This window comes from Pistacia vera, unplaced genomic scaffold, assembly GCF_008641045.1.
Source record: "Pistacia vera cultivar Batoury unplaced genomic scaffold, PisVer_v2 Contig39, whole genome shotgun sequence".
In the NCBI taxonomy this organism is placed as follows: Eukaryota; Viridiplantae; Streptophyta; class Magnoliopsida; order Sapindales; family Anacardiaceae; genus Pistacia; species Pistacia vera.
In genome coordinates this window covers 468,038-484,910 of record NW_022196212.1, presented here as the reverse complement: position 1 = coordinate 484,910, position 16,873 = coordinate 468,038, and the positions used below count along the sequence as shown (strand labels likewise).

Sequence of the window (16,873 nt, the reverse complement as noted above, 5' to 3'; positions counted from 1 at the left end):
TAGTATTCAAAGTCTAGAGAATCATATAGGTCAAATGGCAACTGCTATAAGTCAATATGTCCCTTCCTTCTTGTTGTTGGACAAATGTCAAAGTGCAAAGTCATTAAAGGAAAAGCTGCCATTTTGGCTCAAATAATAAACATTCAAAACACTTTCTTTTAGAGTACTAAAGTCTACTGAAATTGTATATGTAAAATAGTAGCTTACTCTTCTTTGTAATTGAAAAAAAAAGTAACGTAAAAGGAATTTGTGTTTCCTCTATTCTCAGTCTCTCTCTCTCTCTCTCTCTCTGTTTTCAGTTCTTTGTTCTTCAGTTGTAATCTCACATGGTATCAAAGCTGTGACTTGTGTCAATGGCGAATTCTGGAAAATCTTCTGGTGTGTCAACGACTCAAACGAGATGTTTAAGCAACAAGCAAATCGAGCTACTTCAGCTCTAACTACTAGCCTTCAGGTCATAAATCCGAAGCTAACTCAAAGTAATTACCCTTTTTTGGAGCTCTCAAGTGTTGTTCACAATTGGCTCTCACGAACTTGAAGATCATCTACTTGGTAGGGTTTCCTATCCCTCACCTCTAATAATTTCTAATTTAGCAATTGATCATGAGTTAGGTCAAACTAGTGGAGAAGTTAGGGCAAGTAGTGTTTCTATTAATGAGGAATTGAATCTTGCTTATATAATGTGGAAAAGAGCTGATAAGTTCTTAGTTAGTTGGTTATTGGCATCGATTTCAGAAAGCATGTTTAGGTATGTGTCAAAATGTAGAAGCTCCACTGAGATATGGTTTACGTTAGAACATGAGTTCATTATTGATTCAAAGGCTAGAGCGTTACATCTGAAGAATTTACTTGAGACAACACAAAAAGGAAATTTAAAGGCAGGAGATTATGTCAAAAAGATTAAGGAAATTTCAGAGAGTTTGTCTGCTACTGACTGATAATCACTGATAAGGATTTACTGCAGTACATCTTAGATGGACTTAGTCTTGAGTTTGATGCTGTTGTAGTGAACTTAACCTCAAGAATTGAGTCGAAATTTGATTCTGTTACATTGGAAAAAGCCACATTTTTGCTGCAAAAGTATGAACTTAGGCTTGAAAAGTTCAATGCTATTGATCTATACAATTGTTCAGCTCACATAGCTTCTACTGGCAACTATGTTGGTGATTTAAGTTGTTCAAACTATGTGCCAAACATTTCCTCCAAACCAGACCTAGTTAGCTAACAATCTGACAAAATGACTGGACCATGTTATATAGCACCTCCCACTTTAATGTCTCTTGGCATTCCTCATTATCCTCAATATCCCATAATACCTAGCTCTTAAACTACAATCAGCCTCTGTATAACAACAGACCACCTTATTTTGGGTGAGTGTCATATGGTAGAGGAAGAGGACGCAGTGTTGGAAGAGGAAAACTAATTTGTCAGTTATGTAATAAAGCAGGGCATTCAGCTGGGCAGTGTTATCACAGGTATAACTCTGCTTTTACTGGAATGCCTCAAAATCCCATTGGCTACCCATCATAACCACGTAATTCATATCATTAAGGATTATCATCTCAACCACATACCAATTAGCATTCATACAACCATCATCAATACAACAGTGGTGGCAATCATTATCCATCCAGCACTCCTCAATTTAATGGTCCTGCAGGAGGTTTTTATTATCCATCAACTTATCCACAACCAACTTATAATACTCAAGTTGGTACTCAACATGGGAACTTCAACAATGGCACAAATCATTCTGATAATGTGGCTACTACTGCTTATAAAGTTCCCCGTCAGTAGATAATTGGTCAGAATCAAGCACATTTCGTGGCTATGGGGTCTAATTTTCACTCAGCAGAACCTTTTCAATCTTCTTCAGTGTAGTCCTCTTCACAAGCATAGCAGCAATGTGCAGTGGCTACGTCTCTTACACCTACTGATCCAGTGTGGTATATGGATTCAGGGGCAACTAACCATGTAACTTCAAACCTCTGTCATCTTAATGTCAGCAAAAACTACGTTGGGGTGGATCAACTTCCAGTTGGAAATGGTGAGTACCTTAATATTTCTCATACTGGTCATTCTTTTTTGCCTAGCACTTTTCATTCTAAATCTTTGCATCTAAAGAACATTCTTTATGTCCCTAAGATTACAAAAAACCTATTAAGTATCTCTAAATTTACTAAAGATAACAACGTCATTGTTGAATTTGATGCCCACTGCTATGTTGTCAAGGACAAATTCACAAAAGCAATCCTACTGCAAGGGGATCTTAAAGGGGCCTGTACCAGCTGAATTCTTCTTCCAACAAACCTTCCACTCATGTGTGTTCCCCAAATAATATGTCTTCCTATATAGCCTCTGTTAGCTCTATTCAGCCAATTGTTTCTTAACTGTTGAATACTTGTAATGACATTAGGTATTCAGTCCAGTTAAATAAAGGTCAGTCCAATAATACTAGTCAGTTCTATGATAAAGGTAAGTCATCTTTAGGTTAGATTTTTTCTTATTTTAGTGAAAATGTTGATCAGGTCTCTCATGTTTTAAATGATAGCAATTGTACATCTTTGGTTACTAAAAATTGTAAATGTATTACTTGCTTGAAAAATAATGAAATTTCTGATTCTGACGATAGTTCTATCTCTAAAACAGTTTTTATATCTGATAATTCTTATCACAAACACAATAATACTAGCGTTCATTGTTTAATTGCCAACACACAATCTGATGAATACATGCTTTGGCATAAACGATTAGGTCATCCTCATTCACAAACTCAACATCAAATTTTAACTGATTTGCGTTTAAAATTTCCATCGAAAATTAGGACCTCTGTCAGTTCCAGTTTACATACTGTGATGCTTGCCAATTAGGTAAATTACATCAGTCTAGTTTTCCAGCATCCCAATCTCATGCCATAGCTCCGTTAGAACTTATCCATAGTGATGTTTGGGGCCTTGGCCCTTGTACCTCAGTAGAAGGCTTTAAATACTATGTGCAATTTTTGGATGATTATAGTAGATTTACATGGTTGTTTCCTCTTAAGACCAAAGCTGAAGTCATATTAGTTTTTATCAAATTTCAACATCTTGTTGAAAGGCAATTTGGATGCAAACTAAAAACCCGACAGTCTGATCGAGGTGGGGAATACAAAGCTCTTTTATCATACATAGTTGATCAAGGTATTCAGGTTAGACAGTCTTGCGCTTATGTTCACCAACAAAACGGTAGGAGTGAGAGGAAACATAGACACATTGTAGAGTCTAGTCTTACACTTTTAGCCTATGCATCTATGCCACTGCAATACTGGTGGGCATTTGAAACTGCAGTTTACTTAATAAATAGACTACCCACTCCTATCCTAAATAATGTATGTCCTTATAAAAAGCTTTTTAATCAAACTCCTGTCTATGAAGGCTTAAAAGTTTTTGGTTGCTCCTATTTTCCTTACACTAGGCATTACAATAGGCACAAATTTGATTTCCATACCACAAAGTGTGTGTTTGTTGGTTACAGCTTAGTACACAAAGGTTATAAATGTCTAAAACCTAGTGGAACAGTAATGATCACCCCTAGTGTACTATTCAATGAATGTGAATTTCCTTTTTCAATAAATAATATGTTTTCTTTCCCACACACAAATCTAAACTCTTCATCTCAGACCAGTGTTGACACTTGTACAAGTCCACAAGTTTTACATTTTCCTTGTGGTTCTAATCCTAGTCATTATCACCTTTCAGCTCCCCTAGCTTGGTTCCCCTGCAATAATTGACTCTATTGATCAGCCTTCTTCAGACAATGCAGCAGTAGGTAAGACTTCTCAATTCGTTGTGTCTTCTCCACACACTATACCAGCTTCTACAATACCAATTCCTTCCCTGAACATCCCTACTATATCTCATTCTAATCACAATCAAACACAGTAGATACTCTCCCTATTTTTCCTGCAAACTACAATCAAACCACAGTAGATACCCTTCCTATTATTCCTGCAGATTGCTCTTTCTCACTATGTCGACTTGTTGTTGATCTCACTTCATCACAAGTGGTTGTTGACTCATATGACAGTTGTCTCGATGAGACCCTTTGTTCCCATACATTATCACCATGTCAAGCTGTTGTTGATCGCAATTCACTGCAAGTTGCTACTGAACCAACTGATGAGTTAGTTTATGAGAATATTCATCCAATGGTGACCAAATCTAAGTCAGTTGTCCAGCCCCATATGGTTTCTTGTAGTCAAACTGGTGATGATAATCATTTTTCATTTCTCATTGGTGGGTTTGGCAATATTGAACCTACTGAATCAGAACCTGGTACAGTCTCTGAAACTCTTTAGAGCAGCAATTGGAAAGCTACCATGTAGTGTGAGTATGATGCACTTATAGCTAATAACACCTGGACACTTGTTGATCCGACTTCTGACATGAACATAGTGGGAAACAAATGGGTTTTTCACACAAAATTTAATGTTGATGGAACCCTACAGAAATATAAGGCCTGGTTAGTTGCAAAGGGTTTTTAGCAAACTCCTGGTCTTGATTATTTTGAGACTTTCAGTCCAGTGATTAAACCAACTACTATATGTATTGTTCTCACTCTAGCTGTGACACATGGATGGGATATTCAACAGATAGATGTTAACAATGCATTTCTCGATAGAGTTTTAACTGAAACAGTCTTCATGAAGCAACCACCTGGTTTTGAGAGTTCTGTTTTTCCTAATGCAGTTTGCAAGCTAAACAAAGCACTTTATGGTCTCAAGCGAGCCCCAAGAGCTTGGTTTGATCGATTGAAGGCTGCTTCATAACTTAAAGGTTTTCAAAACTCAGTATCAGATTCAAGTTTGTTTATCCTGAAGCAAGACACTGGTTCTATTTATGTTTTAGTGTATGTGGATGACATACTAATCACAGGTTCTGATCAGGTCTTTATTAAGCTGTTGATGAAAGATCTCAATGATCATTTTGCCTTAAAGACACTTGGCTCACTCAAATATTTTCTGGGGTTGGAAGCAACAAGAGATTTAGCAGGTATTCACTTAAAACAGTCTAAGTATGCTTCAGATTTTTTAGTTCGAACCAAAATGATGGAGGCACATGCATGTTCAACTCCAATGACTATTGGTTTCAAACTCAGCTCAACTGACAGTGAGCTGTTTCAGAATCCCAGCCTGTACAGAAGTACTATAAGAGCACCACAATACTTAACTCTTACAAGACCAGATATTAGCTACACTGTAAACAAGTTAAGTTAGTTTTTACAAGCACCTACTGATCTTCAATGGCAAACTTGTAAAAGGGTGCTAAGGTACATTAAAGATACTCTGGATTTTGGCCTTGTGTTCAAACCAGCAAGCACTCTTCATGTTGAGTGCTATACTGATGCTAATTGGGGAGGAAATATAGAGGATCGAAGATCTACCAGTGGCTTTTGTGTATACTTAGGACCAAACTTAATTCAGTGGAGTTCTAGGAAACAGAAAGTTGTTGCTCTTTCCTACACTGAAGCTGAATATAGAGTCCTTGTTCACACAGCCACAGAGATAGCCTAGCTTGAAAATATGTTTACTGAGCTTGGCCTAACCTTTCACACTATACCAGTAATCTGGTGTGATGATGTTAGTGCTGGTGCTCTTGCATCTAATCTCGTATTTCATGCTCGAACCAAACATATTGAGATTGACGCTAATTATGTTCGAGAACAAGTCCTGGCAAAAAAGCTAGCCATCCAATATGTGCCCTCCAATTGCCCTCCAAGCTACAAATTGCGGATCTTCTTACAAAAGCACTCTCAGTTTCTCAGTTTACTGAGTTAAGAGCCAAACTGAATGTGGGGTCATTAGGAAATGTGTGCAAGAAACTGATACCTGATAGTTGGTTCAGTGGTGAGATTTTGTTTTATCTGTGGTTTTGCAGCTTAGTTAATTAATCTGCAGTACTGATAACTTGATGGTTTACAGATTCTCTTACTTTGTTTTTCATCTACTCAGTTAGTTGATCTGGAGTTATTAATCTGGAGTGAGTTGATCTGGAGTTATTAATCTGGAGTGATTGTTCAGGAGTTATCTCTGATTGTTCTGGAGTTCTAATGATTTTTTTTTTTTGGAGTTCTGATGATTGGTCTGGGTTATTGATCTGAAGTGCTTGTTCTAGAGTTATTTCTGGTTGTTCTAGAGTATTTTTTTTTTTTTTTTAATTGGTGTTATTTGAAGATTCTAATAATTGATTATGTTGGTGCTCTTTGAAGGTTCTGGTAATTGATTTTTGTAGCAGCACAGATAACTATCTTGCTTCTGGTCTGGGTTGCAACTCAGTTAGTTGATCTTCTGCAGTGCTGATAAATTTCTGCAAGCTCAGATAACTGTTCTGATTGCAGCTCAGAACTGAAATTTTCCTTGTTATGTTGTTTTTTAGTTGGTGCATGTGTTCTGGTATTGCTGGTGGATGTGTTCTGGTATTGCAGATCAGATGTTTTTCTTCAAGTTCAGTTGATTGATGTTGGTTCAATCCAAATACTTGGTTTGCCTTGCAGTTCTGCTATTGCAGATGTGGCTTGCCTTGCAGTTCTGTTATTGCAGACTTGACACAGATTTGAAGTTGAAGTTTCTTGTGTTGTTCTGCTTCTGCAGATTTGAAGTTTTCTTTAGTGAGAAAATGCAGCTCAGCTATTTGGTTATTTAGTGAGAAAATGCAGCCCAGCCATTTTTGGTTCAATGCAGTTAGTTCTTTAGTTTGAACAATGATGAATCAAATGTAGCTGAGTCAAATTGCGTGATGATCAAATGCAGCTGAGCTAAGTTGCATTTTTCAGCAACTATGCAGTCCATTTTTCCAGCAGCTTATGCAGTCCAGTTTGAGAGGTAATGTTGGACAAATTCAGCACAATGCAGACAGTGCAATGTAAATAGCTTAGGCAGTCCAGTTTGAGGGGCAATGTTGGACAAATGTCAAAGTGCAAATTAATTGAAGGAAACGCTGCCGTTTTAGCTCAAATAATAAACATTCAAAACACTGTCGTTTAGAGTACTAAAGTCTACTGAATTGTATACGTAAAACAGTAGCTTACTCTTCTTTGTAATTAACGAAAAAGTGAAGTAAAAGGAATTTGTGTTTCCTCTGTTCTCACTCTCTCTCTCCGTTTTCAGTTCTCTGTTCTTCAGTTGTAATCTTACACTTGCAAATAGTTGATATACTCACTAAAGCTCTTTATGTTGCTTAATTTACCTTGCTCACTCAAAAGCTCACCATCAGTAGTTTTCCCAAACATGTTTCCTTTGACAACTAATTGTTTGTTCTCCTTTTTCAAGTTGCAGCTGCAGGACAACTTTGCTTAAGAGGGGCTACATATTGATATCTGATGAATGCCGAATGTTGTAGTTTTGGTTAAAAGTTGTAGTTTTGCTTGAATGTTGCAGTTTTGGTTGAATGTTGTAGTTTTGTTTGAATGCTGAAGTTTTGGTTGAATGTTGCAATTTTGGTTAGATTTATGCTAAATGTTGTATGCTGCACTTTTGGTTGAATGTTGAATGCTGAATGTTGCGGTTTTGGTTGAATGCTGCAGTTTTGGTTTAGTTGTTGTAGTATTGGTTAATTTTCTACTAAATGATGAATGATGTAGTTTTGGTTTAGTTGCTATAGACTTGGTTAATTTTCTATTGACTACTGAATGTTGCAGTTTTGGTTTAGTGGCTGCAGTATTGGTTAATTTTCTGTTGACTACTGAAAGCTACAGTATTGGTTAATTCTTTGTTGAATGCTTAATGCTATAGTTTTGGTTTAGTTGCTATAATTTTGGTTTAATTTTGTACCAAACAGTTAGTGTACTGAAGTTGCTGAAATTGAAGTTGCTGCAAATGGTCAGTATACTGAAGTTGTTGAAATTGAAGTTACTACATATAGTTATTGGAGTTAATTCAGTTTGAAATTTTACTTGAGTCAGTTAAATTTGTTGTTCACTGAAGTTGTGATTGTGAAGAAGATCAATGAATTTATTGTAATTAAGTGAGCAGTAATTATTGAAGATTACTTGATGAGCTGGTTGCTGAAAATTACTGAATAGTGAAGTCAAATGCAAGTTGCAGCCGCAGAAAAGCTTTGCTTGAGGGGGACTGTCAAGATACAAGTTATCAGCAGTAGTTAGTCTTGATTAGTTTTGCAATCAATTGTAACAGTTAGAGTCAAAGTCAAATGATAGTCTTTGTACAGTATAACATCTATAAATTAATAACCTTGGACCATATAAATTCTATTAATTAAAATAGGTGTTAATTAATCGATAAATTAATATTTTATTAATTTATAGAATGTATTTATGATTCCACAAACAGACATTTAATCAACTAAAAATTCATTTTAATTTACTAATCTAATTAATTGAATATGAATTAATCCACTAAATATAGAATATCAATAAAGAATGGGGGTTATATGTAATTTTGCATATCAAAAATTCAAAATGGAATGAAGATACACGTGACGAAGTGGGTGGAGGCGCATATACATATATATATAATATTAAAGTTTTGAGGGCATGTGATTAAGAGAATCAAAATAGATTAGATTCATTAATTATTTGATTAATTAGGTGTATAATTAGAATTAGGATCTAAGTAAAAGTGTTTTAATATTATTAAAAGAATTATTTTTGAATAAAATAATATATTTGATTGAATAATATTTACTTCAATTATCAAGTTCTAAAGATATTTATAGTAATTATATATAATAAATTGATAAACATTACTTAATTAAATGGATAGATATTTAATTAATTTTAGTATGACAACTCATGGTATATTAAGAAATGTAAGTGTTTTGCAATAAAACTTAAATTAGTGACATGAAACAAACTTAGAGTCATACTAATTATTTAATTAAAGATTTATAAATCATATATTAATATTAATATTTGATTTGATTTGATTCTTTTGTCACAATTAATGTTAATTTAACTTATGGACAAATTCAAAAACTTCATTTTCACTCTAGTAATTATAATATTGTATGAATTATTTGTATCTATTCATAAGTACGAATCAAAGTTCAATTGAGTATTAAAGATAAGTGATTAGTCGTTAATTTATCAAAATACAAAAATCAGAACCAACTACTAATTGTGCACGAAACTTTTTTCGAAACAATTTAATTATTAGCAATTATATTTTATTTCTCTATTAATAAATTAATAAAATGTAGTAGCATCTAGAATTCTAGTTGGGGTGGTGCATCCTTTTACTGAAATTCAATTCCCAAAATTAATTCCACAACTATATATACTTTGATGTAAAATTTATATATAAAAAATATATTTCCAAAAACATTTGAAATACAATACCAAATACACCCTGGGAACAATAGTTGGCTGGTTGAAGCAAATGTGTTTTTTAAAACTAATTGTAGGATGTATGTGTGAATTATGTGAACTGTCAGGGCTGTATGGCATATTTTTAGGGTGTATTTGTCATTTTTTAAATTAATAGGAGCTAAAAGAACTTATAGGTACATGTGAAAGGAACCGGAACCTGTATTTCTGGTTCAATGCAGTTCTGATTCCTTTTGCTAGGAACCAACCGGTTTCGATTCCCAACAAATCTGCAGGATAACCGAAACTGCTTACCCCTAAAATTCATTGTAATTATGTACTTAATTAAATAATATTCACTGTATATAATTGCATTAATTTAGACAATGGACAATCTGAAACGTTATTACAAGCACTCAATTATAAATCCTAAAATCAAATTTATTTAGACAGATATGACATTAAGCCTTCCTCTCCATGGTCTTTTTATTTATAGTTCACCCATCAATTGACATCTTTCTTAACCAGTCCTCCAGTAATGACTGCACGTTTGATAATTCTGAGAGATTCTTCAAGGTCATCACATAGCTGATGAGGATCAGGAATTATGCCATCATCAACTGATAACACGAAAGTCATCTTGTTGGCATAACCGACAACATGAATCATCAATCCCTGCAATATTGATTTCAGAGTTAAGTTGATAAAATGAAATAAACCTAGCAACACAAATTCACATAATGAAAGATATATCAAACGATCATCATAAATACTCATATCTAATCAGCATTGTTGAACATCAAGCACTAAATACTTACTAAATTAGTTAAGATTAAGTTGATAATGACAATGATCGGGGGAACCTTAGTCTATTGTTAAAGATTATATATTGTGAAGATAGACTCAACATAAATCAATATTTAATTGTTATTTTGGGAGCAGGAGTAGAACAGACAATTTCAAAACGATCTCTGCATTCATTAGGATGTTGAGATAACCAAGAACACAAAGATAGCTTGAAGAGAACTTGAATCTCCACACTCTTTAGCAAGAGATTTCAAGTCTCACGGAGAATTAAATTTGTATTTGGAAAGTGCAAAGTTTCAGGATAGTCATTATAAATATATATCTATAGAGAGAGAGAGAGAGAGTAGTATATATATATATATATAGAGAGAGAGAGAGAGAGAGAGTAGTGTATATATATATAGAGAGAGAGAGAGTAGTATATATATAGAGAGAGAGAGAGAGTAGTACTATACGTACAATAATGCTAGACGTATAAAAAGTTATGTTGTATAGAAACTTTTGTATATATATATTAGCCAAACCCCGCTGCAGATGTAGATTCACAATTTTGTAGACTATAGGCCGCTATAAATGTCCAATATACTATACTTATGGTGGTGGTGTTGGTATTTATTATGTTATTTGTGAGTTCTTTCGTGATTAACACTTCTTTTATTTGATCGGCTAATATGTTCATGAGCCCTTCACGCTTTCAAAAGGATATATACTTACATTGGGTTGTCCATAACAACTTGGGGCTAAATAAGCCACTGGATGGCCATAAAAACTGATTTCTTCTTGGGGTCCAGGCATATTTGAGAACCACAATGTTGTTTGAGATGGAAAGCTAGCCAACTGCATGCACATGATTGATCATTAGTCAAAGGTAGTTTGCATAGTGAAATTCAGTAACCTCGACTAAATATATTCAATGTCAACATATTTCAAGCAACTCTAGATGACTAGTATCGATCCCCTTGATGTTAAGTTATTACAGGTGTCATACCCTCTAAAAGCTTAGACGAGAGCTCAAAATTATTTTAGTCCAATAGAGGCCCTTAAATGCAAACTTAAGTTATTATTATTATTATTATTATTATTATTATTTTGCATTTTGTTTTATCCAGTTACAATGTTGGTTATGGAGGAGTCTGGATACTTCATGTTAAGTTACCATTAATGACATACCACCAAAAAGTTTAGGTGAGGGCTCAACATTAATTTAGTCCAATAGTTATAGGCCCACTTACATGCAAACTTTATTTTTTGTTCACTTTTTTCAATCCAGTTACAATGTGAGGATTCAAGAAAGGTCTATTACTACGTTAATTATTATACCATGCACTTAAAAACTTAAACTAGTAGATGAGGACTCAATATTATATTAGCCCAATACTTCAAAAAAAAAATAATAATAATAAAAAAATAGTAATCATAGAGCATACCTTCATACCACAAAACTTGAGAAAATATTTAGCAAAAAAATAGGAAAATAAAGCCTCTAGAGATTTTTTTTTCCTATCCATGGTAGCCTTAGCTTCTCGAAGATAGTCTAATGGATTATCTCGTAATCCAATTGTAAAAGGATAGATCAAATAACCGATCTGGTTACCCCACTTTGCTTTAGTACCCTTCTTCATCATATCAGCTAGCTCCTACAAAAATATATTAAATGTTCGTTAAATCTAATGATAAAATTTACACAATTCCAATGGTATAATATAAATCACTGAATCTGAACGTGTAATCTACACTCACTGGAATCCCTGGAATTGGCCTAATGTTTATGAAAAAAGTTGCTCTAAGACAAATATTATTTGGGAGATTGTTACTTCTTTCTGATGATCCCTCGTCAATCTTGTTACTCTCCCCTGTAATGTTTTGTTATGAATCAGTCTAAGCAAGTACAAATGTTAAATTAAAGATAATATCTGTTAATAAAAATTTATTGGAAGAATGTGGCTTCAATTAATGGTACCAAATAATCTAAAGCTTCTATATATATATATATATATATATATTATTGGAGTAATATATTTATATTGTTGAATCTTCACCTACTAACTTAGGTTTTTGGGTGAGATAACAACTCGACATAGTATCAAAGTCAAAAGTGTAATGTTGGAATGTCTGGCCGGATAAAAGAAAAAAATATCCAAATTGCATGTATAGAGACGTTGAGAACTCACCTACTAATTTACCCTTTTAGGTAGAATGGCAACTTAATATATATACTCACCATATTTTCGATTGAGATAACGAGACAAAGCAGCTTGGGTGATTCCTAGCATAACATCATTGATTGTCTACAATAAACCAATGCCACAAAATAATTAGTACACTAGCTATTATATATGCTGATGTATGTTAAGGAGAGAGCTTCAAAATATTTTTCTAAAAATGCAAATTAATTAAACAACTTACACTCCCCATTGCATTCCTTACAAGCTTGATATCATCAAAACAGACCGATCTATGAACAATTCGTCGAGGATTAGAGCCAGTCTCCAAGGTCCCTTTGAGGGGAGTTTTCGTATCCCCTAAGAGCTTAAATGCCGTAGCAAGAAACATCACAACATCAACAAGAGTGTTCCAAAACAGCGACATAACCAACCATAATTTGATTAGTTTTCCCCAGAACCCTCCAGATGAGTTGCTGAAATTGACTTTCTTAAACAATGGAAGGGTGGGAAGTTCCTCTGGGTTAGAAACCTTTTGAGTAGAAGCAAGGAACAAGGACATGAGAGAAGCACCATCGCCAAGAGAATGATGTATTCGAAACACACCGACAGATTCAGCATCAGAGGTTTTAAGATTAAGGAGATGGAGATCCCACATTGGCATTGACATTTTGATTCTATTCTTGCTCAGGTTTGAGACGTAATCTTCCACAAACTTATCAGGTGAGTCATTGCTATTTGGATCTAGTTCTGGTACTATAACGTGATCGTCTAAATTCACCTTTGTTGGAACCCATATTAGCCTCCCACCATTCTTCTCATCCGCAACCTTCCATTAATAAATATAATAAAAGTTAGCAATAATATAGTTATAAAATATCACTTCGGAGATGAATTCAACCGTGTATAAGCATTATAAATATATAAAATTAATATCAGGACATCCTGATTGGAAAATAACCAATTAAACTGTATGACATAAATATAACTCATGTATATCAGATGATTATATTCAGAAACATGAATAGATCCTGTTTCATAAAATTGTTAGAACACACCATAAAAATCTAGCTATAGCTTCTCATAATTTTTACCTGCAAGCTAGAGAAACGAGGGTGCCTAAGTAAAGTATGCGGTAACCTTTCTTTAACAACTTCGGGGTTGATTTTTGTCTTCCCTCCAATTATGGCAATAATGTAGACGTTGGAATCAGGTTCATGAAACATACGAGCAACCGGACTCAAAGGTTGATTTTCCAAACTGTCGTTCAATGGGATCGGCTCTTTAACATCTGTCTTCACTCTGATACGTTTACGAAGAGTTTCCATTTTCAGTATAAATGGCTATAGAAATTAAGCAAAAGAATATAGAGACACAAGACCTTCGTTGTTTAAGTGAATATATCCACGGACTCTCACTTCATATTTATATCTACACAAGGCTAGGGAGGCTATGTTACAGGGGCGGACCCAGGCCCTTTGAGGGTAGGCCCAGGCCTGCCCTCAACTTTTAAAAATAAATTGTAAAGTTTTTTTAAAGGTTAAAAAAAATGAAAAAGTAGATTTTGTCTTTTTTAATATTCCACTTTTTCTTCCCCAATTCCCAACTTCTCTTTTACGGTAAAAGTTTTACATGTGACGGCTGAGGTTCAACCAGCAAGTCTGCAACAGAAATTAAAAAAATATCACTCTCGACTTCTCTCACTCACGTCTCTTGGAGGTTAGCCTACTAAAGTATTAAAGTTTTAAGTTTAAATAAGCTCCTTAGGTGGTTAAATCTATAATTTAACAAAAATATTTATCGTGTTAAATTAAAATATGCCTTATATATTGTGTATCATGTATTTAAATGTATTATGGTTTGTTTATGTATCTTAATCAAGAGATAGTTAATTAAGTTGCTAAATTAATTAGTTTTTTTTTTTTTTATAGGAATCTCTTTGACTCTTATTTTTTGGATCCCATTTTGGCACTAACTCATTATATGTTTATTGGATTTGGAATCCAAAGCATTAACAAATAAGATTATGATATCCAATTATTTTAAGAGACTAAAGAAAAGTCCAGCAAAAAATGTTGATAGAGACTCTACTGATATTGAGGTTAATCAAACCCTATTAGAAGAAGAAGCCCCACAACAGCGACAACAACACCAAGTAAAGAAGCTCAACCTTCAATCGGGGTGTTCAATTTAGATGAGCTTGAAACTTACCCATCTAAATTGAACACCCCAAATCTTGTAAAGAATACTTTGCGTAATCGAATGGGAGATGAGTGGATAAACAATTGCTTAGTAGTTTACATTGAAAAGGAAGTTTTTGCTACAATTCAAAATATAGATATCATTGAACATTTTCAGAATATAATGAAGCGAAAAATCGTGTTAAATTGAACATCTTCAGGTATACTATTCTAACTTGCTTTCATTTTTAAATAATCAATATTCATATTATTTAGATCTTTAGGTATACCATTCTAACTTGATTTTTGGGTCAATATGTAGAGGATGTGTGGATCTTTAATATAGACGGTTGAGTTAGAATGTTAACATCTGGATTTGGAGTGATTGTAATCCATCTCTTTCTAAACCTTTGTGTATTTTACTTTTGTTAGAGTTGTGATTGAGCTCTAAATTTGTGTAGAATATTTTTGGTGGATTTATGGTTATTGTAAACTCTTTTGATTATATTAGATTTAAGTAGATGATTAGATTCCCGTGGTTTTTTTTATCTCTTCACATTGAAGAGGTTTTTCCACATAAAAATTTTCTTGTGTATCCTTGTGAATTTGATGTTATTTTCTTATGTTTTTACTAGTTGATTGGCAAACAGTGACAGAGCGACATGCCCCCCCAGGCAAAAATCATGGGTCCGCCACTGGCTATGTATGATTTCTTAGATCTTTGGTTGTCATTGTCTTGGAGGGAAAATATAGCACTTGTATTTCAAAGACGTAATTGACTATCCGGTAAGATAATAATAACAAACATAAGCAATAGAAGAAAATAAAATAAACCCACAAATATGTTGAGATTTACTGAATATTTCAAGAATATATTGTAATCTTTTAATTATGTTAGTCATAGAAAATTCATAATGTATTTGATATCTTATAATCTCCTAATTATGTTGGTATATTGTATCGACATAATTAGGAGATTACTAGAATATATTCTATCTATAAAAACCTGTAATCATGAGTGTAAAGTAATGAATTGAAAACATATCATTCTTGAATTTCACATGGTATCAGAGCCACTCTCTGATCTAAAAAAACATTGTAGAGCAGCCGCTGAAAAAAAAAAAACATCGACGAGTAATCATCCCATCGTCATCAATCCAAGAAGGAGAAAACAACTGTAATCAATCCAACCCAACAACCAATCCTCCAAACTTCGGTCACAACAATCACTCCAAACATAAACCAACACAACCAAACCATCATTGCTATACCACCAGATTATCCAGTTATAATCCAAAACACCAAAATCCAATCAAACTCAACCACCCCACCAACTTTGGCCACTGCCAACAACCAAAATACAAAGAAAAGAAAACCAGAACTCCAAACAAAGTCAGCATCAAGCTGACGCCAAATTCCAGCCACCTTTAACCAATTGTCCGATAAACAATCCAGTTTCCGCTGGTTGATCTCGATCGTCGATCTGCACAGTTTTTGCTAGTTGATCTCGCTGCCGTTGTCGAATATTGTTGAATCCCAAACCAAAAAAATTGTTCGTCGCCAACGCCCCACAGCCACCAATCAAGGTTCTTGCCACCGCGTCAGCCAATTGTCAACAACACTTGGAAAACCAAGAGTTGAGGCTGTTGATCTGCTGCTGTTGTCGTCTACTGCCCATCTGCTATTGTCGTTTACCGTCGATCTGCTACCACCGAAACTAATGTCATCAATCTGACTATTGCTGTTGAGAGGAGACACCAATTTATTTTTTACCGTGAGTTTGTTTTTTATTTTTTACAGACTCTCTCTTTCCTTTCATGTTTTTTAAGGAAAAAAAAAAAAAAAAGGTAAAAATAAGTGTCAAAAAAAGTCAAAGTCAAAGGTCAAAGATATCAAAGTAAAAAAAAAAAAAGGAGGGTCAAATAGTTCCCAAAAAAAAGGGTCAAGGTCAACAAAGTCAAACAAAAAACAGGGGGAGGATGTGTGGAGAAATTCTACGAAGCCCGGTTCCAAATTTGGAAGCAAGTTACTTAGAGGCGACTAAACCCGGCATGCTCAATAACGATAAAATGAAAAGTTCTACTGATGTTGTTGTGAAAAAGAAAGCAGATGTCCAACAATCTTCATCATTTGTAGCTACTGCTGGAAATGATGGTAAGTCTTTAAATATGTGTACATTTGTTTCTAATAGTGCATGGATAATTGATTTTGGTGTTATCGATCATATGACATTTGATTCTAGGCATGTTTCTAACCTTAAGTCATCCTCACAAAACTTTGTTTCTACTGCCAATAGTGAATCTAACCGGGTCATTTGGAAAGGTTCGTTAACCCTAAAAAACTCTTTACACCTAGATTTTGTCTTAGTTGTCCCATCCCTAATTTATAACTTGTTGTCTGTCTCCAAAATAACCAAAAGCTTAT

At 34.2% G+C, this 16,873-nt stretch overlaps 1 protein-coding gene across 1 annotated transcript; it reads right to left on the bottom strand.

Annotated features, from left to right (window-relative positions):
• Nucleotides 1–9,664: 9,664 nt before the first annotated feature.
• On the bottom strand, nt 9,665–13,649 carry LOC116141042 (O-acyltransferase WSD1-like). The gene is made up of 7 exons (XM_031426603.1): nt 13,364–13,649; nt 12,514–13,098; nt 12,329–12,395; nt 11,848–11,960; nt 11,535–11,744; nt 10,822–10,944; nt 9,665–9,975 (listed from the first exon to the last, which is right to left on the bottom strand). The coding sequence occupies exons 1-7, from the start codon at nt 13,595–13,597 to the stop codon at nt 9,805–9,807; spliced, it is 1,503 nt and encodes a 500-aa protein (XP_031282463.1). The 5' UTR covers nt 13,598–13,649; the 3' UTR covers nt 9,665–9,804.
• Between the last annotated feature and the right edge of the window lie 3,224 nt (nt 13,650–16,873).

Bases quoted from the DNA above. Each gene is read 5' to 3' on its own strand.
- LOC116141042 (XM_031426603.1), bottom strand. From the start codon at position 13,597: ATGGAAACTCTTCGTAAACGTATCAGAGTGAAGACAGATGTTAAAGAG. The intron at 12,396-12,513 runs GTAAGTTGTTTA...GGTTTATTGTAG, and splicing joins TAAGGAATGCAATGGGGAGT to ACAATCAATGATGTTATGCT. The intron at 11,961-12,328 runs GTGAGTATATAT...AAAACATTACAG, and splicing joins TTATCTCAATCGAAAATATG to GGGAGAGTAACAAGATTGAC.